Source organism: Ochotona princeps, chromosome 26 (assembly GCF_030435755.1).
Source record: "Ochotona princeps isolate mOchPri1 chromosome 26, mOchPri1.hap1, whole genome shotgun sequence".
Taxonomy (NCBI): domain Eukaryota; kingdom Metazoa; phylum Chordata; class Mammalia; order Lagomorpha; family Ochotonidae; genus Ochotona; species Ochotona princeps.
In genome coordinates, this window is record NC_080857.1 from 7,746,160 (window position 1) to 7,767,938 (window position 21,779).

Sequence of the window (21,779 nt, forward strand, 5' to 3'; positions counted from 1 at the left end):
CCGGTCCTGCTTCAGCCTCCAGGAAGTCCTTCGTGTTCGAGCTGAACGAGTGTGCTTCCAGCCGCATCCTGAAGCTGGAGAAGGAGAACCAGGGCCTGCAGAGTGCCGTCCAGGGCCTGCGGGAGAGCGGCCTCAAGTACGCCGAGCTGCAGAAGGAGAATGAGCAGCTGAGCAAGAAGGTGACCGCCTCCCTCCAGCTGTTGGCTGCTGCCGCGTGGCAGAGGACGTGTGTGGGTGTGACCGCAGTCCAGCGGGCAGTGAGCGGCTCTTGGGTGCATGCTGGCTGTGCACGCTGAGTCCCACTGTCCTGCTCTGCAGCATGGGATGCCAGGGTGCCCACTGTAGCGGGGTGGACGCTCCTGTGCTCCGACACCAGGCCGTCACACTGAAGCAGCCCCCCCAAATCTCGCAGACCCCACTGGGTGTCTGCCTGGGCTCTGGTTCCTTCGCCCTACCCTGACCTGGGCTGTAGTCGGCTGCTGTTTGTTCTGTTACTTAAGGGATGGCACTGGATAGCCGGAAGGAGAGGCTGCGGGGGCCTCCCACCCGCACCCCTCCACCTGCTCACCTGTGGGCAGCACCTGAGCCTGTCCTTTGGGTCTTTTTTGTTTGGTGTTTATTTGAAATCGGAGTCTGTGTGAGAGATTCATTCTCCGGAAGGCTTCAGTGGCCAGGACTGGACCAGGACAAAGCCACGAGCTGTATCTGCATCGCCCTACTGAGTGGCAAGGACCCCAAACACTTGGGCTGTCTTCTTCTGCGCTCGAGGTCATATAGCAGGGAGCTGGATGGGAAGGAGAGCTGGGGTGCTGGCGTCCCCATTAGGGTTTTTGAAGGTGTCACTGTGTGCTTGTTTGTGTTCCTGGCTGTCGGTGAAGACCTCAGCTTCCAGCCTTTCTCCAAGTTCAGACCCTCCTTCCACTCCCACCCCCTTTCCCCAGGCTTGGTTTCCTAGCAACCAGTCCCTCTGGGACCCCCCCATCTCATTAGCATACAAAAAGGCACTGAGCACTTAAGAGATCCCTAGGGTTTGAGGAGTCTGTGCCTGGAAACTGGGGCAGAGCCCTAATCCATACTTCTTGTATTGCCACCACCCCCGCTGGATGTTGGGAGGGACAAGTGTAAGGGGGTCTCAATAGAGGGGAGCAGGGGTCTCTGGAAGAAAAGGAAGGGCTTTGTGACAAGCACGTTTGAGGCCCCTAGGCAAGAGAAAGAACTGATGTGGGGCACTGGGTACCTGGTGCTGCCTGCGAGTGTGACTGCAATGATGGGAAAATCACCTGCCATGCGCACATGTATGTGTGGGCGTGTGTGTGTCCACGTGTATGTGTGCATGTATGCATGTTACACATGGGTCTCTGTGTGCCTGCCCGTGTATGGCTGTGTGTGTATGTGTGTTTGTCCCTGTGACTTTTCATGCAGCAGTTTAGGCTCTGCCTGGAATGCAGACAAACAGGCCTCCTGGTTTGTGGGGTGACAAAACTGCATGTGAACCCCAATATCCTAGAGCAGTGCAGAGGGTTTGAGGCTGGGATCTCACCCTGCAGTTCCTCCCCCTCCACATGGCTGATATGGTTCCAGGTGTTGGAGGACCCCGGGGAGAGGCCAGGGCTGGCCCTTGCAGGTCAGGTCCATGGCGGCTGAGGGTGCCGCAGTGGCCACATTCCCGTGGTGGAGTGGGCACCCAAAGCACTGGCAGGGTCACTCACTGAGCTGGTGTGCTCAGAAGTCTGGAGTCTTCCCACCTGTGAGTGCCCATGGCTGAGCCTGCCCAGCAGGGCACTGGGACCCTGCTCAGCTACTCACCCCCATGCCCCCAAGAAGTGGGAGGTAAACAGCATCCCCAAAACCAGTGGTGTGGGCAAGCTGACCAGAGGTCTCTAGGGGCCTGGCCCAGGGGATATCCCTGGGATGGCCCAGGTAGGAACCCACCCACTGCAGGTGGCCTCTCCTGCTTGGACACAGGGCTCAGCACACGGCTCCTTACACCTGCCCTCTGGGTCCCACCTCCAGCGTCCCCCTCTGGGTCGCTCCTTGCCTGGCCTGGCCTGGCCTGGAGGGGGTCGGTTCCCACTCAGCAGAGTGGTTCTGGCTCGTCCGTGCCCAGTCCTGTTGTCCCCGTTGCCCAGGGTGTCCCAGCATCTGATGCCCGTGTGCCTGACAGCTCGGTCGATCCTGACTTCCTCCCTCCAGCCCCTACCCACCGGGTCCTTGGGACCCCTCGGCCCGGCTCTCCCCTCCCCAGAGCATGCCCCAGCTTGCCGGCTCGTGCTGAGTTGGACCCCTGGAGGCTCTGGCCCAGGCAGCCTGCCTACTTCCTCTCCCTGTGACAGAATCCACATCAGAGTTCATTCCTTGAGCCACAGAGAAGAGCGGAGGACTCTGATAGAGCCTGTGCGTGAAGGCGAGGGGTGTCTCGCCAGGGGTTAGCCCTCGTACCCACGTCCCTGGGGCCCCAGAGTCCCCATGAGTCCCCAGGGCCCGCAGGCCTGCAGCCGGCTCTCAGCACAGCAAGCCCAGCTGGGAGCGTGCGCTGGGACAGCAGGGAAAGGTGGGGGTCGAGCAGGGCAGGGCAGGGGTGATGGGTGCCCCGTGTTTATACAAGAACGACACCCATAGATGCCAGGAGTGATACACGGCACTGTTGGTCCTGGACCCTGGGCAGCGATGGGCAGGAAGGGAACAGGGCGGTGGAGAGGACAGGGCCTGGTGACAGGTTCATGAGGAGAAACACAATGGATGAGGGCCGTAGGTGGCTGGGTGATGGGGTTGCCCAAGACAGGTCCCAGAGAGCAGAGCGGGGGCCGTGAGGTTTATAGGGCGACCCTCAGAGGTGCCCCTGGCATAGGTGGTGTGAACCTGAGTGGAGTGGATGAAGCCCAGAATGGAAGCAAGAGCCGTGGGGTAAGGGGCAGGCAGGACGGGGTGTCTGCTAAAAGGCCCCTTGGGATGGCACAGGACCAAGGGCTTTGCTTGTGGCCCACTGTGCCCGGCTGGCCCCTTGGGGTGGCGTGGGACCGAGGGGTTTGCATGGGACCTGCTGTGCCTGGCTGGCCCCTTGGGGTGGTGCGGGGCTAGGGGGTTTGTGTGCGGCTCACCGTGCCCGGCTGACTGGCTCTGGGCCGGGTCTTGGGCTGGCCAGATCGAGAAGCTGCAGACCCAGCTGGAGCGGGAGAAGCAGAGCAGCCAGGACCTGGAGACCCTGAGCGAGGAGCTCATTCAGGAGAAGGAGCAGCTGCAGAGCGACATGGAGACCCTGAAGGCTGACAGGGCCAGGCAGGTAGGTGGCCCACGCCTTGCACCTCGAGCCACTCCTGGGATCGGCCACATGGGCAGCCGAGGAGGCAGCCACTCCAGGGTTATGCCTGGCGCATCTGTGGGGCTTCCACTGCCTCTGAAGCCAGCAGATCCCACCTACCGTGGGGGCGTGGCATGGGTTCTGCCTGCCAGGAAATGTCAGATAGCGGAGGACGTCCTGCTTGAGGCAGGCACAGGTCCATGACACAGGACGAGCCAGCTCTCCACGTCCCTGCTGTCAGAGCAGGGAACCCTGGCCAACCACTTGACGAAGTGTCGAGGTGAACGGTCTATGTGCAGGAAGAAGGTGGAAGGCGAACAAGGGGAAGCCAGTCCCAGGTGTGCAGTGAGGGTGGCCAGCAGAACTGTGCGTGTCCCCAGCCTCTGCACGGGAGCCATAGACAGAGAAGGGGATGGTGTCACACTGCCCATGGTGGACAGACAGCACTCTGCCCAGGAGGGACCCTCACCCAGAGAGGCCAGCTGCGGGGTGGGGCTGCTTCGGAGAGAGCGCCACTGGGCACGGCTGCCTGCAGGAGCTGACGCTGCAGATGTGGGAGAAGCAGGCTGAAGGTGGAGAGGGGACAGGATAAACGGGCAGTGTGGCTGCAGCAGGAAGGGGCTTGGGACAGCCTGGGTCACAGCAGCAGGTGCCCAGGGAAATTGCTGGAAGGTTTGGGTAAGGGAGAGAGCTGTCATCTGTGGTCTGCTCTGACTTGGGCTCTCCCTGTCCTGGTGTCTGGATCCTCTTGCCTGGCTGGCTCTGGTTTACACCCTGGAGAATGAGGGTGCCATTCAGGTGCACAGCAGCAAGGTGACCAGGCAGGGGGCTGTGCAGGCTGCTGGGGACAGTCTGAATTGCAGGAACGGTTGGTGCAGCAGCCTGGGTCTCCCCTGTGTGTCCCCACAGATTAAAGACCTGGAGCAGGAGAAGGACCACCTCAGCCGAGCCATGCGGTCGCTGCGGGAGAGGTCGCAGGTCAGCAGTGAGGCCCGCACGAAGGACACGGAGAGGGAGTGCACAGTGCCACGCCAGGCAGAGGCCGCCACTCAGCTCAGCCAGCCAGAGGTGGAGGTACAGCAGCTACGCCAAGATGCCCAGCAGAAGGCGGAGCAGGTGGAGGCCTTGGAGCAGGAGCTGGGCCGGCTGGAGCAGGAGCGCAAGCAGCTGGAGGCGCAGGTGAGCGCCCTGCAGTCAGCCGCTGAGAAGGCCTCAGGCTTGGAGCAAGAGAACAGCGCACTGCGTGCGTCCCTGGACGCTATGCAGGATGCGGCCACACAGCGCCAACGCCTGGAGCAGGAGCAGGAGCGGCTGGCTGAGGAGAACCAGGAGCTGCGTGCCGCCCTGGAGGCCTCACGGCTCAGCAGCGCACAGGTGGCGCAGGTGCAGCAGGAGAACCAGCAGCTGGTGCGCGAGAAGGAGGGGCTGAGCCGCGATGTGGCGCTACTGGCCGCCCTCAGCAAGCAGACGGAGCGCCTGGAGCTCAGCTACCAGAGCGTGAGCGCCGAGAACCAGCGGCTGCAGCAGGGCCTGGAGCGCAGCGGCCGCCAGTCACAGGCCCTGGAGCGGGAGCTGGGCGAGCTGGAGGCCGAGCGCCGGGCCCTGCAGCGGGACCTGGAGGCCCTGCAGCTGGCCGGCGTGCGGCTGCAGCGGGCCGAGGAAGACAGGAAGGCGCTGGAGCAGGAAGTGGCACAGCTCGAAAAGGACAAGAAGCTGCTGGAGAAGGAGACCAAGCGCCTGTGGCAGCAGGTGGAGCTCAAGGACGCCGTGCTGGATGACAGCACTGCCAAGCTGTGCGCCGCCGAGAAGGAGAGCCGCGCGCTGGACAAGGAGCTGGCCCGCTGCCGTGAGGCGGCCAGCAAACTCAAAGAGCTGGAGAGGGACAACCGGGACCTCACGAAGCAGGTCACCCTGCACACGAGGACGCTGACAACCCTGCGGGAGGTGAGTTGGGGTGCTATTCCACACGTCCTCTGTGTGCTCACAAGGGGCTCGCCTCCCAGCACACCCAGCACCAGTGAAGTGTTGAAAGTTGACCGTACATATAAACACACCAGCCTACCCTGCTGGCCCACCCTAGCTCAGACACAGCAGGGGCCATTGGCCGTGTCCCCCATGGCCTAGAGCTGACCAGCAGCCACCTTTGCTTCCGCTGCCCAGCCTCACCAGGGAGCGCCACGTTCACAGTTTAGGGGCTGCCTGCCCCATGGTCCAGGGGCTCCCAGCACCAGGAAGATAGGGAACGTTTATTCCTTTCTCATCCTCTGGGCCCCTTCCCTCCCCTGACCGTCTACCTGCTGGCCGAGTGGACCGTACCCCTGGGGCAGCCAGGAGGCGCCAGACCGTTGCTTCACCAGGAGGCAGTGGCCATGGGGATTCCCCTACACCCCATCAACACTCACGTGTCCCTGGCATCGTAGGACCTGGTGCTGGAGAAGCTGAAGAGCCAGCAGCTGACCAGTGAACTGGACCAGCTGAGCCAGGAGCTGGAGAAGCTGGGCCTCAGCAAGGAGCTGCTGCTGCAGGACGAGCATGGTGACACGTGAGGACGGGCCCCTGCCTCAGCCGAGCACCCCGCTCAGCCCTCCTGACATGGGGCGCCGACCCCGTCCCGACTTATGCACCAGTCGTCTTTCTTGAAGTTCTCAGAGAGGCTTTGGCCCTATAGAAAAGCTGCTTAGATTTGGGGCTGGGAGGGACCATTTGCCTTGTCACAGCTTTTTCCTGTGCAGATCTCATTTTCCAAGAAGATCCACTCTCTTGGACTTGTAACCCAAGGTGCCGCCTGCCTGATAACATATTTATGGCTTACTGAGCATCGTCCCTTGGGCCTGTTGCTTAACCGTCCCGTGATTCTGTTTCCCCATTGGGAAAACGGCTGTCGTCATGTTGGTCCCCACGACAGTGACTGTCACTGTAACAGAGGTGTCTCATTCAGAGATTTCCTGGGTGTGCCTGCTCAGGGATTCCCCCAGGAGGGGCTTTGTTGGCCAAGTGGGTTTTGGCTGCGGCACTTTTCAGGGCGATGCAGGGGCATTAGCAGCTGACAGCCGGGCATTTGGCAGTAAAGGGCCGTGTCACTGATACTGTTGTGTCTTGGTGCTTTTCAGAAAGTACAGGATCTTGGAGGGCAGAAGTGAATCAGCGTTGCAGACTACGCTGGCGCAGAGAGAAGAGAAGATTGCGTTCTTGGAAGCTCAGGTGGAAGAGAAAGCGAGCCTGAACCACCAGCTGCAGAGTGAGCTCCAGACGGTAAGGGCTGGCAATGTGACGACCAGATGTGGGGTCCCTGGGGCAGGTGCAGGTGACAGGGAGCTGTTGTCAGAGTTGCCTGCACTGTAGCAGGATATGGGCTAAGGGAATGGGAGGGTCCAGAGCAGGACCACACATGGCTGGTGAGGTCTGAGGGGTGCTTGGTGGGTACCCTGCCATGCAACTATGAGCTCCAGACACCCTCTCAGGCCTGCAGCCGCGGAGTGAGGCAGATACTAGCCCCAGGGGCCTGGCAGGGCGTGCACAGGCATGCTCTTCACACGCCTACACATGTATGCACACTCCGCTGACAGGCCCTGTGCTCCCACCACCTTCTCCATGCTGGGAGCACGGGCATGCATCTTGGCTGTAAGAGTGAATCGGAGCCTGGAGCAGAGCAGCTCTGGCACTGTGTGACCACCTGCTGCTTCTCCCTGGCCTCACTTCCATCATGTGAAGCTGACACCTGAGGCTTTGGAAAGCAGGCTGGCTGGGCAGCCCCATGGGTAGGTTCCTGGCCCCTGCCCTTCCTGCTGTGTCTGGCCAGGAAGTGGAGAAGCCGCAGGGTAGAGCTCATGGCACCCTTCCCTGAGCACAGAAGGCAGGTGTCAGGCAGGTGCACCTGCCAGGGAGGGACATGGGGCCTGCGCACAGCCACGGTGTGGGGCTCCGAGCCCGGCTTGCTCCTGCTGACCGAGTCTACCTTCCTTGTTGCCTGGCCTGCAGTTGAGAAAAGAGTGTGAAGTCTTCAGGCGGGCCTCGGAGGATGGGCCTTACCTGCTAAACACGCTCAAGCCTGTGGTGGAGAAAGAAGCCTGGGCGCCCGGCCACAAGGAGGCCACCCTGGAGCTACTGCGTGTGAAGGACCGGGCCATCGAGCTGGAACGGAATGTGAGTGGGCAGCCCTGGCTGCCGTTTCCCAGAGGGGCCTGACCTGTTCATGGGCCTGCTGATGGCACTCAGGGCATTAGCTTACCCCCACATAGCACTCCTGGCAGGGCTGAACATGTCCTCCGAACATGGGCGGCCTTACAGTCTCCCCTGGTGAGGGCTGTGTCCTGGAGCACCGTGTCTTCTTAAGATTTATTTATTTTTATTTGAAAGGCAGACTTGCAGCTGGAGAGGCCTTGAGCCTCTTTTGAATCTCCCACGTGGGTGACAGGGGCCCACAGACTTGAACTATCCTCTGCTGCTTTCCTAGGCTATTAGCAGGGAGCTGGATGGGAAGTAGAGCAGCCAGGACTTGAACCAGCAGCTGTTGAGGGTCTCACCGCCCCAAGTCCCTGTGGCCAGTGGGCTTGTCCCACAGTGGGAGTTTAAGTGGCACCTGCCTCCATGTCCCCCTAGAACGCGGCCCTGCAGGCGGAGAAACAGCTGCTGAAGGATCAGCTGCAGCACCTGGAGACCCAGAACGTGGCCTTCAGCAGTCAGATCCTGACCCTGCAGAAGCAGAGCGCCTTCCTGCAGGAGCACAACACCACGCTGCAGACCCAGACGGCCAGGCTGCAGGTGACAGAGTGTGGCGTGTGCAGGCTGGGACAGTGTGTGGGCCTGGGACACAGTACACCTCCTGGCACTCAGCAGAGCCCACCAGGACCCCAGACCGATCATGATGTGGGGGGCAGGGGCTGTGGGGCTCTGCTTTATCACTGATTGTGGCTCCTGCCGCCACAGCCTGGACGGCGATCAGAAGCCGCGTTCTGCGGTGGCACGCTGGGCTGCATGGGCTGACCCCTTCATTTCTCTGCGTGGCTTGTGTTCTTGCCTGTGTCCCTGTCAGCCTTAGTGGAAATTTGGACAGGAGAGAGGGGACTGTGCAGTTCAGCAAAGTGAACCCAGCTTTGAAGCTAATGATGTGAATTTTAAAAATAGTACTTAGCCATTTTTTATTCTTACTGATTTTTTTTTTAATGTGAGAGAGAGAGCAGGGGGAGTCTTCTCTTGGCTAGTTGGTTCTCCAAGAGTTGGACTGGTCCAGACTGAAGCCAGAAGCCAGGAGCCCCATCCATGTCTTCTCTGCCGTGACCTGTTACCTCCCCGGGTGCATTATTACTGCAGAGCTGGGACTGGGACCCAGACAGTGTCTAAGCTACTGTGCCTGCTTGATGAATTGCAAACCTTAGTGGAGGGCACAGGGTTTGGAGCCACCCAGGAGGCCCAGTTTCATCTTTGCTGAGTAGAACGTGGGAAGGCGATTTGTCACTAACCCAGGCAGTTTCTGAGGAAAGTTAGAGCATGTGTCAGCTCTAGGACAGTGGCAGAGAGAGTGGATTTGGGGTGACCTGTTAGCCCGTGGAAATGGGATGTTGGTGTGTGCTTGTTTTCTCAGGAAGCCTTTGGTTTTCACATCAAGGTCGTTCTGGCTGTTTGGGTTCCTGTGTTTTTGGGGTGTTCCGTAAAATGCAATTGCATTCAGCTGGATGTTGGCTTCATCCAGGGGTTCTGGTGCCTTGCTGACTTTCTGGTCTCCTGCTTCCTGCAAAGCAAGTCACGGAGGGCCCTGGGGGAGGTTATCCAGGGAAAAGACGTTATTTCCCCCACAAGAGCATGTTTGCAGGCAGCGGGCAGGTGCCACCCCCTTGTGCTGGGCCGTCTGGTCCCCTGTCTTGTTAGGGTGTGCCAGGAGTGCCTGCGTCTGCTTACTAGTCCCATGGAGGTGTGTTCTGGACGTCCCTGTGCAGGTGGAAAACTCGACGCTGAGCTCACAGAGCGCCTCGCTCACAGCACAGTATACGCTACTGCAGAGCCAGCAGACGGCCCAGGAGGGCGAGCTGGAGGGCCTGCGTGAGCGGCAGGAGCGGCTGACGGCGGCGCACGAGGCACTGCTGCAGGACCACGAGCGCCTGGGCGCATTGCACGAGCGCCAGTGCGCCGAGTATGAGGCCCTCATCCGCCAGCACGGCTGCCTCAAGACGCTGCATCGCAACCTGGAGCTGGAGTTCAAGGAGCTCAACGAGAGGTGGGCAGGGGCCGGGGCTGGAGGCCTGAGCCGGGGCTGCCATCTGTCGGGTGGCCTCGGGCCTGGGGCTTCCCGTGGCCGCCCCTGCATTTCCTCTTGGCGTGCAGTTTCCCATTGTTGGGGTTCCCAAGCTTCCCAAAAGGGAAGGAAATCAAACGTGGCCCTCAGCAGTTTGTAGTTGTGCAGCTGGGGCTTGGTGGGGGAGGAAGAGGAGCGGCTCGGGACCCCCCCACGGGCATCCCGGGACCCTATCCTCCGGAGGTCTTCGCCCCAGCCCTTTCCTCTGCAGGCCAGGGGAGAGGACGGCATGGCCCAGCTGCCGGCTCTCAGGGAGGCTCCTCGCTAGCACCGGCCCTCTCTTCCTGTCAGCTTCCCACTTCTTCCTCTGGATATTTTAAAGAAGTTACTGCTCGAAAGGTGGAGTGACAGAGAGTGGTCTGCGGATGCCCATGATGGGCCAGGCTGAAGCCACAAGCCATGAACCCAGTGCAAGTCTCCCGTGTGTGTATAGAGGGGGCAGCCCCAGGCACCTGAGCCATCGTCTGCTGCCTGCCCGGATGCAGGAAGTGTTCCGTGCAGGAGCTAGGACGTGAACGGGCACTGCAGCATGAGATGCCAGCATCACAGGCCAGGGCTTAGCAGGTGCCGCAATGCTCGCTCTCTCCACCCCGTGCCCCTTTTTCTTTCTTTGGTTTTTTGTATAAAAATTTTCTTTTGTTTTTTGTATAAAAATTTTTTAAAAATTTGTTTTTATTGGAAAGTCAGATATACAGAGAGGAAACAGAGAGAAAGATCTTCCATCTGTTGATTCACTCCCTAAGTGGCCGCAGTGGCCGGAGCTGAGCTGATCCAAGGCCAGGAACCTAGAGTGTCTTCCGGGTCTCCCATGCAGGTGCAGGGTCCCAAGGCTTTGGGCCGTCCTTGACTGCTTTCCCAGGCACAAGCAGGGAGCTGGATGGGAAGTGGGGCCGCTGGGACAGGATCTGGCACCCACATGGGATCCCGGTGTGTGCAAGGCGAGGACTTGAGCCACTAGGCTACTGCTCCAGGCTTTTTTTTTTAAGTTCTATTTATGTGGAAGGGTTAGAGAGAGAGGGAAAGAGACAAAAAGAGAACTTCCATCTGCTGGATTTTTTTCCCAAATGGCTGTAATGGCCATGGCTCGGCCAGGCCGAAGTCAGGAGCTGAGAGCTTGATTGGGCTGCAGGGGCTCAGGCCCATGGGCCATCTTCCTCAGCTTTTCCAGGCCATTAGCAGGGAGCTGGATCAGAAGTGGAACAGCTAGAACTTGATCCCTAGCTCATGGGCGCCAGTTTTGCAGGCAGTAGTGTTACCCACTATGCCCCCACTTTTTGAACCGAATATTTCACAACATAGAAACGTTTGTGCAAAAAGTAAAAAAAAAAAAAAAAAGACTACATCTGCTCTTCAAAACCTAGTTGGTGTGATTTACTGAGTAAATGTCACAAAGAGAGCTGGGGACACAGTGCCCTGTGTTGCCCTTTGGTGTCCCCTGGTGGCCACAGGGCAGTCGGAGCCATACACACGGGGGATCACTGGAGAGACTTGGCTCACGTTGGGATGGTCTGGGGAATGGCCCAGCATTGTGGCTCCTCCTGGGCGAGTGCAGCTCTCAGTCCGTCCGGCCCTGCTCTGTGGGGCAGCCCCATGTACAGGTCAGGCCTCTTGCAGACACCTGTACACGGTCATTTCTGTTTCTTCTGTCACTCCCACACTCCACTGCCTCGCTTCCCCCCACCCCTCCTTTGGTGAAACCTGCCTATATTCAAGTGCGCTGATCTTAACCTTGGCATGTCCTGGGTTTTGTGTTTAAGAAGTCAGCCCACCTGGTAGTGGTCTCTGTTCCCTGGGCAGGTGCAGCGGGACCTGGAGTGGGAGGGGCAGGATGTAGGCAGAGGAGAGAGGTCCCCAGACGCCCGGTGTGGAGCCAGGCCAAACACTGCGCACTGCCCCAGTGGACAGCACTTCCGTGGTGCAGCTACGCAGCCCCTGCTTTCTTCAGGTGGGAGCAGCCGATGGGCAAGGAGTAGAGCCAGAAAAACCTGGTGTAGGTTCCCGTGGGTGGCAACAGCATTTGCCACTTCATTCCCCAAATGCCTCCCTCTGGCATTCCCCAGCCCCCTGCCTCCACCCCACCACCATCCTTGCCAAGGCGTCTGTCCCCACGACTTCTGCTTCCAGCCCAAGTGACAGTTTCTGCATCCGCCTTCCTCACTCCTCCACTTCTCCTGTCTTCATGCATATATGGATTGAGCACCTGCTGTCTAAGCCTGGGAGGGGACACAGCCAGCCAGCAGAATGCATGTTGGCACAGGTCTTTTTGTTAGGACCCTGTTGGAGTAAATGTCACCTTCAGTGCTCCCTGTCTGTTCCCAGGGCAGGGCTGGCTGGTGGGCTGTGGCCTCACACTGGGGTCGGCTCCCTGCCTGGTGCAGCCAGCGACAGTCATTGTGCTGGTTGGCCTGCGGGCCGCAGGTGGAGGAGGAGGGACCTGGGTGCTTTTCATCTCGTGCAAACCAGGAGAGTTTGCATGTTCTTTCCAGACATGTGTTCTCCATGCATCACAGCAGCCCCGGGGCCATGGTGGAGAGCGGGGCTCGGCAGGTGCGTGCTCTATACCTGCACATTCCTCCTGGAGGTGCTGGACCTGTATGCTGTCCAAGGTCTCACCTGGAGGCCTTCCTGTGGCCATATCTGCTTGAGTTTTTTCTGTAGAACTGCCAGCCTAGAGAAGAAAGTTTATTATCCTGCAAGCCAGGCAGAAGCCACACCCTACCCCACCCCACCCTGAAGGCTGTGCCATGCTTGGGTACCCAGTAGCCACAGGTCACATAAGCATGTCCTTAAGTGCCCTCCTGACCAAGTTGCCAACAGAGTACACAGTATAGGGGCTGGGGACCGTGAGCAGGAGAGCCTAGACAGGACCGTGGGCATGGAGGGAGGCTGTGTCTGGGCCCTCTGCCCCCTACACCTGGAGGTGATCCTGGGTCCTCCGGCACAAGTGACCTGGGCAAGCCTGGGGCTTCATGCTTGTGTTACGCTGTCTTAGCCAAGCAGCTCACGGAGATTTGGGGAGAAGGAGGGTGGCAAGCGATGGCTTTTGGGCAAGTCTGTTCTCCCAGGAAGGCCAGGGGGAGGGAGAGCAGAGGTGAGCCCAGATCTGGCCAAGTAGCTTGCAGTTGGCTTGAGATCCACCAGATCTTAAGGGAGCATTGGGTCACTTTTTCATAATAAAATGAGGTGTTCACACTACAGACCCTGTGGTCCCAGGTGGCCAGCGGTGGAGGGAGTACTGGGGACACAGGCCTGGAGGAAGAGTGCTCCGGGGCTGGGGGGCTTACCTCATCCCTGCCTCCCCCTGCCTAGGCTGCTCCCCTGCCTCCTGGCTCCTGCAGAGAGGCTCCCAAGGAGAGTCCGCTTCTCTGCAGATGCGAATGACCCGGACGAGGAAGGCCAGGCCACCTCCAGCCAGAGTTTCCCTCCCACAGGCATGGGGACCTCCTGACACATAAGGCGGAGCTGGACGAGCTGGAAAAAGTCCTGACCACGGAGAGGGAGACTCTGCAGCAGGAGCGCAGGACCAACGCCATGGCCACCGGCGAGAACCAGCGGCTGCGGGGAGAGCTGGACAGGTAAGGCCCAGGTGGCCAGTTGCCATGGCCTCCCTACACCCAGCACGTTGCATGTAACCTTGCCATGTCTTCAGCTGCATGCGTGGGCTGGTCAGAGGCAGCTCTGGCTGGGGCTGCATTAGAAGCCCAGTGATGCCAGGGGAGGGGTGTGTGTCCCTTGTGTGCATTGGGTGGTCCCCAGCTGCTACCTTAGGGGAATGGGGTGTGGGGCACCTGGCTGAGCCCTTGGCCATTGTAAGGGAGGCACAGCCAGTGCTCATGGCTCCAGGGTCTGTGAGCTCAGCTAGCTGTTGAGATCTGTTGGGATCTGTGGATCCCTGCCACCCACAAGGGAGACCTGGATGGCATGCCTGGCTTTAGACGGGCCCAGACCTGGCTGTTGCAGCCATGTGGAGAGTGAACTAGCACATGGAAGCTCTCTTTCTGTTTTCTCTCCCTCTCTTCATAAACACATACTGTGTCTTTTTATTAAAACAGAGGTGTCTGCATTGTGGCGTTAGTGGGTTGAGGCACCACCTACAGTGCTGGCATCCTTGTGGGTGCCGGTTCAAGTCCCGACTGCTCCTTTTCCAATCCAGCTTCCTGTTAGAGTGCGTGGGAAAGCAGTAGGAGATGGCCCAAGTGCTTGGGCCTCTCCATTCACGAGGCAGACATGCAAGAAGCTCCTGCCTTCTGGCTTTGGCCTGGCCAAGTCCCAGCCGTTGTGGCCATTTGGGGAGTGACTCAGCAGATAGAGAGCCTCTGTCACACACACACACACTCACACTCAATCTGTAATTCTGACTTTAAAATGCATAAAGTCTTTTTATTTTAATTTTGAATTATGTTTTATTTTTTTAAAGATTTATTCATTTTATTACAGCCAGATATACACAGAGGAGGAGAGACAGAGAGGAAGATCTTCCGTCCGATGATTCACTCCCCAAGTGAGCCGCAATGGGCCGATGTGCGCCGATCCGATGCCGGGAACCTGGAACCTCTTCCTGGTCTCCCACACGGGTGCAGGGTCCCAATGCATTGGGCCGTCCTCGACTGCTTTCCCAGGCCACAAGCAGGGAGCTGGATGGGAAGTGGAGCTGCCGGGATTAGAACCGGCGCCCATATGGGATCCCGGGGCTTTCAAGGCGAGGACTTTAGGCACTAAGCCACGCCGCCGGGCCCGAATTATGGTTTTTATGATACTGTTCCGTAGAGTTTGGGATTCCCACCCCTCTGATTTTCCCCATATTGTTACGGTAATCCTTCTTAAGGAGTTATAATTCCACCAGTCTGTTCTTTAAGCGTGGACAGTGGAATGCTGGACTGTCTGACAGTGTCTGTACCAGCAATGTCGGGGCACACTTAAAATATATTAGAAAACTTTTTAGAAGTAAACAGATACTCCTCCACCCCTTCCAATAAACAAGGTGCTTATTGATCAGCTGATAAAAAGTGCTGCGACCAGAGAGCCTCCAGAACCTCACCTTGTCCCTGTCCCCTGGTGTCCGCGGGCTGGTTCCGGGACCCCTCAGGAGCCTTGCCTTGTCCCCCCATTCCCTGGTGTCCATGAACTGGTTACGGGCCCCTCAGGAGCCTCGCCTTGTCCCTGTCCCCTGGTGTCCGTGGGTTGGTTCCTGGACATTATGAACTCTGAACCCTGCAGATGCGTGCCCCCTCTGTGGAGTCCCCGCCTGTAAGCTGTAGACATGCTGCCCCATGCTTGATACCATCCCCAAGTCAGTTCAGACTCCCGTGATCACATGAATACTTGCTCTGTCTTGTTTAGGGGATGAAGAAGAAATAAGTCAACATGTTCCTTACACAGTTTTTTCCTATTAAAAAAAGTTTTGGTGTTTTTATTGGAAAATTCAGGTGACAGAAGTCTTTCATCTTCTGGATGACTCCCTGAATGGCTGTAACAGCTGGGGCTGGGGCAGCCAGAGCCAGGAACTCCATCGGGGTCTCCCAAGCACTCAGACCCTTGCACACTGTCTTGCCAGGCACATCAGCAGGGAGCTGGAGTGAAGTGCAGGAATTGGGACTCAGACCAGCAGTCCGATTCAAGCCTGCGCTCGGATGTGGCTGCCGGCTGTCCAGGTGCGGCACAGTCGGCACTGCCACAGCGCTAGACCAGTTCTTGTTGAAGATGAAATACTTTCTTATTTTAAATCTGTTTATTCAGAGCTAGTGAGACAGTGTATCGGGCTGCTCTTCCACCTGAGGTGCTGCCGCCACATATGGGTGCCGGTTCATGTTCCAATCCAGCTCCCTGCTAATGGTCTGGGAAAGCAGTGGAGGATGGCCCAAGGTTGTGGGCCCCTTCACCTTCGTGGGAGACCCAGAGAAGCTCCTGGCTTCACATCTGCCCAGTTCCAGCTGTTGCAGCCATTTGGAGAGTGAACCGGAGAATGGAAGATTCTCTCTCTCTCTCTGACTCTTTGTAACTCTGACAGGGAGAGAGCTGCCAGCCCATCCTGTGTAAATTCCAAGAGATGAAGTGCTGGGTCTCTGGGTGTGGCCACACTTCCCAAATGTTTAAAATGTGGGCAACTTATGTGTGTTTAAAAAGTGAGATTGGGTCGGCCAGCATGCCCAGGTGCACAGGCGCCAGACCCTGGGAGCTTGGGTTTTCTGGTCTGCTTCTTCTAAGCCATCCCATCATATGGTCGTCAGGATGGTGAAGGCGCTGCTGAGTGGATGTGTGTGATGCGCTCATGTCTCCCGGATCTGTGGAGATAACGTTGGGGGGGAGGCTCATCTTGGGAAGAGCTGGGCACAGGTGTACGATTCCTGCTTTATTTATTTATTTACTTACTTACTTATTGATTCCATGCTTTGTAACATTTGCCTTCGTAGCACATTCCTTCTCTGCACGTGTGCAGGGATATTAGAGCCGAAACGTGAGGCAGGGAGCAACGGGCACGCTTTCCTGCAGCGGGCCCAGTGTGCCAACCTGGGGGTACCCCACAGAACCCCAGAGGGCACCCTGGCACCTGGCAATTTTGTTAAGGCCCCTCCACCAAGTTTACGTGCAGAAGAGGCCCGAGGTCCAGAGTGGCCACTGTGGACGGAGCCTGCCGGGACTTGGGGCACTGGCGCTGCTCCCTGGGGAGTGCCCTTCAGCCCCGGTGACTCCAGCGCTCTCTGCTCCTCCCGGCCTCCGCCCCATGCAGGGTCAGCTTCCTGCACCAGCAGCTGAAGGGGGAGTACGAGGAGCTGCATGCGTACACCAAGGAGCTGAAGACCTCACTGCACAACTCGCAGCTGGAGCTGAACCGCTGGCAGGCGCGCTTCGACGAGCTCAAGGAGCAGCACCAGAGCATGGACCTCTCGCTGACCAAGCTGGACAACCACTGCGAGGTGAGGCCGCGTGCAGATGGCATCAGAAACTGCCTGCCTGCTGGGCAGGGTGCCCGGGCTGGCAGCTGGGCCGTGCCGCTGGCCCTTGCTGTTTGTGTGTGTGTGTGTGTGTGTGTTTACACGCACCTGTTGCTGGGTTTGGCTGACTCGGGGCTTAGGCCTCTGCAATGGTTGGGGTGAAACTTCCTCAGGAGTCCTTGGATCCCCAGCCATCCCGTTTGGGTCGTTAGGAGAAGGGCTCCACAGCCACAAGATGAGGCCTGCCTGCAGAGGAGAGCCTGGGCAACCCCTCAGTGTGGAAGGCTTGGTGGGCCTGGCTGCGCTGTGTGGGTAGTACTCACACCTCATCTGATACACCCAGGGACACGCAAGGGACCTTGGGGTGCTCTGCACACCCATATCCCTCTGAGGCACCACAGGGGAGACTGAGGCCTGGGGTGCCAGCCAGATCTCGGACTGTCCCCTGTGTCCCACCACAGTGTGGCCAGGGCTAAGATGAAGGCGTGCTTTGTCCATCAGAGGCAGGTGCAGCAGGATCTTCAGGCAGGGGCCACGGGCGGTGGGTGGGTGGGCCAACAGAAGTGGTCAAACTTGTGTGGCTTAAGAGCAGGGCGTGGGCAGGGGGTTCAGTGCCGAGCGCTGGAGATGTGTTAGATTGGAGCCCAGCTCTTGGGGGTATATCTCACCTTTCCATCCTGTTTGTGCATGGATTGCCCATGGCGGTATTCAAGATGGGCGCACTTCTGGGTTTTTAGTGATTTGGTTTATCTGAAAGGCAGTGAGAACAGAGCTCTTCATGCGCTGGTTCGCTCCCCATGTGGCCGCTCCCCATGTCGCCGGGTCAGCTTGCAGCCAGGAGCCTGGAACGCAGAGGCCCGAGCACTTGAGCCAGATGCACTAGCAGGGAGCTGGATTGGAAGCAGAGCAGCCACGACTCAAACTGGCGCTCTAGTAGGGGATGTTGGCATTGCTGGTGGCAACTTAACTGGCCGCCCTCTGAGACCAGCCCCTCTCTTTTCATGTTGAAATGAGAGTTATTGCCGATGGGGCGAGGGGCAGGGAACCGTATTCCCAGCTCTGGTGTGCTGGGACATTTACTATGCACGTGTCTGTGCAAGGACCCCGTGGGTGGGTCCCACCCTCCTCCCCATCATTGGGGGATCGGAGCCTGGTCCCAGCCCATCCTGTGGTTCTGTGACACCCTGGTGACCTTTCTGGAACAGAATCCGGGGGGCTCAGGCCGCAGGTCTGCTCCTGCCTTCCACCTCTGCTTACCTGGCCCACAGTCTCGGCTTTTTAATGATTGGAGGAAAACAGGAATGTTGACACTTTGTGGTAGGTGACAGTTGTGTGGCATTTAGTCGTCTGTGTCTAGGGTGAAGTTTGATAGGCACTGTATGACTGCTGCACGGGCAGATCTGGGGCGGCTGCAAGTCCTTGTGGCTGGGGACCTCGTCTCCCCGACTCTTGACAGAGGAAGGGTGCTGTCCCTCAGAACAAGCCCACAGGTGCAGTTACACAATTTCTTTCTTCACAGAAACCCTTTCATCGGGTGAAGCTAGTCTCGCCCCAAATACCATCTCAACATCTAATCTGTAAGAACACAGTCTGGGGCTGACGTTATGGTATAGTGGGTAAAGCCACTGCCTGTGAACCCAGCACCCCATATGTGTGCCAGATTGTGTCCCAGCTGCTCCACTTCTGATCCTGCTCCCTGCTAATGCCCCTGGGAGAGCAGCAGGATGTGGCACAAGGGCTTGGGCCCCTCTGCACTCAGGTGGGGGACCTGGAAGAAGCTCCTGGCTTTGGTCTGGGTCACCCCTAACTGTTGTGGTCATTTGGGGAAATGAACCAGCAGATGGCAGATTCTCATTCTGTCTCTCTCAGAAATTTTAGCTTTCAAACAAAAATAAGTCTTTTTTTGTTTCATTTGTTTTTTTAAGATTTTATTTTTTATTACAAAGTCAGATATACAGAGAGGAGAGACAGAGAGGAAGATCTTCCGTCCGATGATTCACTACCCAAGTGAGTGCAACGGCTGATCCGATGCTGGGAACCAGGAACCTCTTCCGGGTCTCTCACATGGGTGCAGGGTCCCAAAGCTTTGGGCCGTCCTCGACTGCTTTCCCAGGCCATAAGCAGGGAGCTGGATGGGAAGTGGAGCTGCCGGGATTAGAACCGGCGCCCATATGGGATCCCGGGGCGTTCAAGGTGAGGACTTTAGCCGCTAGGCCACGCCGCCGGGCCCAACAAAAATAAGTTAAAATGACTAGTGTCCTTTGTCCCTGGCTGAAGCCTTCAGTACCTCCTGTGTGTCCGTCTCTTCGGTACGTCCTGAGCTGCACTCAGAGCGTCTGGACGGCCTGGCGCTAACCTGGTGCCAAGGCTGCCAGGCGAGCCAGCGCAGTGGCGGAGGGAGCTGAGCTGACCCCACGTTGCTGGCTGTGCGGTCCTGTCCCATGCCATCCTGAGAGAGGAGACCTCGAGGTGTGCCCGGCGGAGGCCTCCCGGGCAGGTGCCCCGCGCCTGAGCCACATGGTACTCTTTTCAGCTGCTCTCCCGCCTCAAGGGCAACCTGGAGGAAGAGAACCACCACCTGCTGAGCCAGATCCAGCTGCTGAGCCAGCAGAACCAGCTGCTCGTGGAGCAGAACCTGGAGAGCAAGGAGCAGTTCCACGAGGAGCAAAAGCAGTACATGTAAGGCAGGGTTCGCCCCCCGTGCCTGGGGCTGCCCACTGCGTGCCAGGAGGGCCCGAGGGAGGGCTGCCCTGGGATGCCCTGCCATCCACCGCCAGAACTTCTGAGCCTGCGTGCGGAGCTGCCCTCACCTCCCCCGCTCCCCTCAGCACTGGGGGAAGTAGGGCTGGAGGGGAGGGGACCTAGCTCATCTCATCCCTTCAGTACTGTTGAGCTCTTCAAGTCCAGTACAGGTCCTGTGGGGTGCACAGAGCCAGTCCCCGGGAGCCAGGGGCTCCTGGGGATAAAGTGGCCGATGCCAGCCAAACTGAGGATAGCCGTAAAGTCTGGTTCTGTGAGAGCAGCAGTGAGGGAGGGGGAGGGTGCAGAGCAAACCAGGCAGCCTGTGAAGGCTTCTGTGCCCAGAAGAGGCCTCTGGATCCCCTGGGGAGGTTCGGACAGGCCCAGGGACTTGCCAGAGAGAGCAGACGAAACCAATGGGAAGTCGTGGCGCCAGAGACCTCGTGGCTCAGCAGTGAGCCACCCAGACGGCACGCAGGAATCCACGGTGGTTTCCCCACTGGGTGCCGTCCTGCCTCGTGGTCGGGAGTGGCTGGCATCGTTGGGCAAGAAGAGACAGGCTTGTGGGTCCATGGGCTGTCATCCCCCAGGACGTGCCTGGCTCCTCCCTGGGCTGTAGCCACTTGCTCGTGGCTGACTGTCGTGTGGGGGTAGGCAACTGGCCCGCTCTGTGGTTGGTGATGGCAGCTGCCCACCCACAGAGGCCAGGCAGGTGCTCGCTGGAGGGTGTGGACGCCGGCCTCTCCCCTGACGCCACCACCCCGCGGCTGTGGGGAAACGTGTCTCCTTAGAGAGCGTCAGTGCCAGCCTGCAGCTTGGCACACTTCCTGGAACCTGCTGCAGTCCCTGGGAGGCCAAACCCTGAAGTGTGCCAGCATGCACTGGGCAGCCGCTGGGAGGGCTGGGCTGGCTGTCTGAACAGGGCCTCACAGGGGGGCTGGAGGCCCTGCAGGCCAAAGGGTTCCATTCCTCTATAGTAAGACCAGATGCCCCAGGGAGCAGGGGTGGCTTGTGGCTCCCTGTGGCCCTGACAGCGGCTCTTTGGGCCTTCATCACGTTGTTGACCGCATGAGCGGTTCCCAGCGTGTGCAGCTCAGGAGACGTGGCTTCTTCCCCCGGCTTTCTGGCTCCTGGGCCGGCCACCCGCCAAGCCTGCGTCTGCTCCCACCTGCCAGTGACCTGCCCTAGGGCCAGCAGGTGTAATGCAGCCAGGCTTGCACCAGCCCCCACACCTCCTGCCTGCCAGCCCTGCTTGGCTGGCTCCCAGAGCTTTTGCATTTGTGCCCATGGATGTATCATCAGAAACCACGGGGTTGGAATGGACCTGGGGCAGTGTTGTGACTGTACAACCTTGATGACCTGGTTTAGTGCCCTGTGTCCTGACTCAGGGGGCAGGAGCTCGACCCAGTGCTGGGACAGGCGTCAAGGCCGGAGGTCCCCTGAATCTCCCACTCCCCTTCCCACCTGACTCAGGCAAACACTGCCCCCTGCTGGGCCTGGGAGCAACAACAATTCTCTTGTTTCCAAGTGGATTGACTGTCTACACCTTCCATCTTCCCAGAGACAAGCTGAATGCCTTACGGAGACACAAGGAGAAGCTGGAGGAGAAGATCATGGACCAGTACAAGTTCTACGATCCTGCTCCAAAGAAGTGAGTACCATGGCCTGGCTTCTGCTGGCAGCCCAGCCGCTCTCCCACAAGCAACATGGACCCTGGGCCTCCCAGAGGCCCGGTTGGCAGGGCCTGTGTCTTCATGGCTTGGCAGGTCGCACCTCGCCCCATGTCAGGAGGGATTTAGAGCTCGGTCTGCAGCTGCCCTGCGCTCCAGCTCCCCCTGGGTGGATGGCAGTTGCCCCGTAGCAGCCGCTCCAGGTCCTCCCATCGGCTGCAGCAGCCAGGGTTGGGCCACATCCCGCTACTTCCCAGCACATTAGCATGGAGCTGGATTGGAAATGGAGCAGCCAGGACTTGAACTGGCACTGTGATAGGGGATACCAGTGCCCCAAGCAGTGGCCTAGTGCACTGTGCCACAACAACAGCCCCTCCCCTTCCTGTAGGTCGGTGTTCCCTCAGTGCAGGGCTTGGGCCAGGAACGCCAGCTTGCTGCAGCACCGGTAACTGTAGAGAAAGTGAGGGGGTCTGTGACTCTGCTCCCCAAATCTGCTTCCTTTTAGGAAGAACCACTGGATAGGAGCCAGAGCCTTGGTCAGGTTCATCAAACCAAAGAAAGAGGGTTCAAGAGAGCGCTCCAAATCCACTGCGGACAGCCCTCCCTGGCAGCTGGAAGAGCCTGCCTCGCCCCTCAGGCCGCAGCCTGAGAACCCCGACACCCCACCACCGGGCTTGAATGGCAGTGCCAACGAGCATGACCCCCACAGTGGGTCCGAGGGGAGAGGTAGGAGGGGCCCCGTCAGCCGGGGTCCGGGTGAGGAAGGGTGCACGGTGGGGGCCACGGCAGCAGCGTGGTGGGGTTGCCCCGTGGCACCTTGGCGCCCCAGAGCTGAACTTCACAGGCCCCAC

The 21,779-nt window shown here is 58.9% G+C and overlaps 1 protein-coding gene across 3 annotated transcripts in view; it reads left to right on the plus strand.

Moving 5' to 3' along the window:
* CCDC88C (coiled-coil domain containing 88C) overlaps window positions 1–21,779 on the plus strand; it is an 89,316-nt gene that overhangs the window by 58,996 nt on the left and 8,541 nt on the right. For all 3 annotated transcript variants that reach the window (XR_009244244.1, XM_004584339.2, XM_058655141.1), the window contains exons 13-25: window positions 16–179; window positions 3,143–3,280; window positions 4,208–5,242; window positions 5,719–5,840; window positions 6,409–6,550; window positions 7,277–7,441; window positions 7,898–8,059; window positions 9,232–9,509; window positions 13,019–13,162; window positions 16,315–16,501; window positions 19,053–19,198; window positions 20,820–20,909; window positions 21,434–21,654. Coding sequence is in view for 2 of the 3 variants with exons in the window: in XM_004584339.2 (XP_004584396.2) it covers window positions 16–179; window positions 3,143–3,280; window positions 4,208–5,242; window positions 5,719–5,840; window positions 6,409–6,550; window positions 7,277–7,441; window positions 7,898–8,059; window positions 9,232–9,509; window positions 13,019–13,162; window positions 16,315–16,501; window positions 19,053–19,198; window positions 20,820–20,909; window positions 21,434–21,654 (2,994 nt within the window). In the remaining variant the exon portion in view is untranslated. The remainder of the gene's footprint in view (window positions 1–15; window positions 180–3,142; window positions 3,281–4,207; window positions 5,243–5,718; window positions 5,841–6,408; window positions 6,551–7,276; window positions 7,442–7,897; window positions 8,060–9,231; window positions 9,510–13,018; window positions 13,163–16,314; window positions 16,502–19,052; window positions 19,199–20,819; window positions 20,910–21,433; window positions 21,655–21,779) is intronic.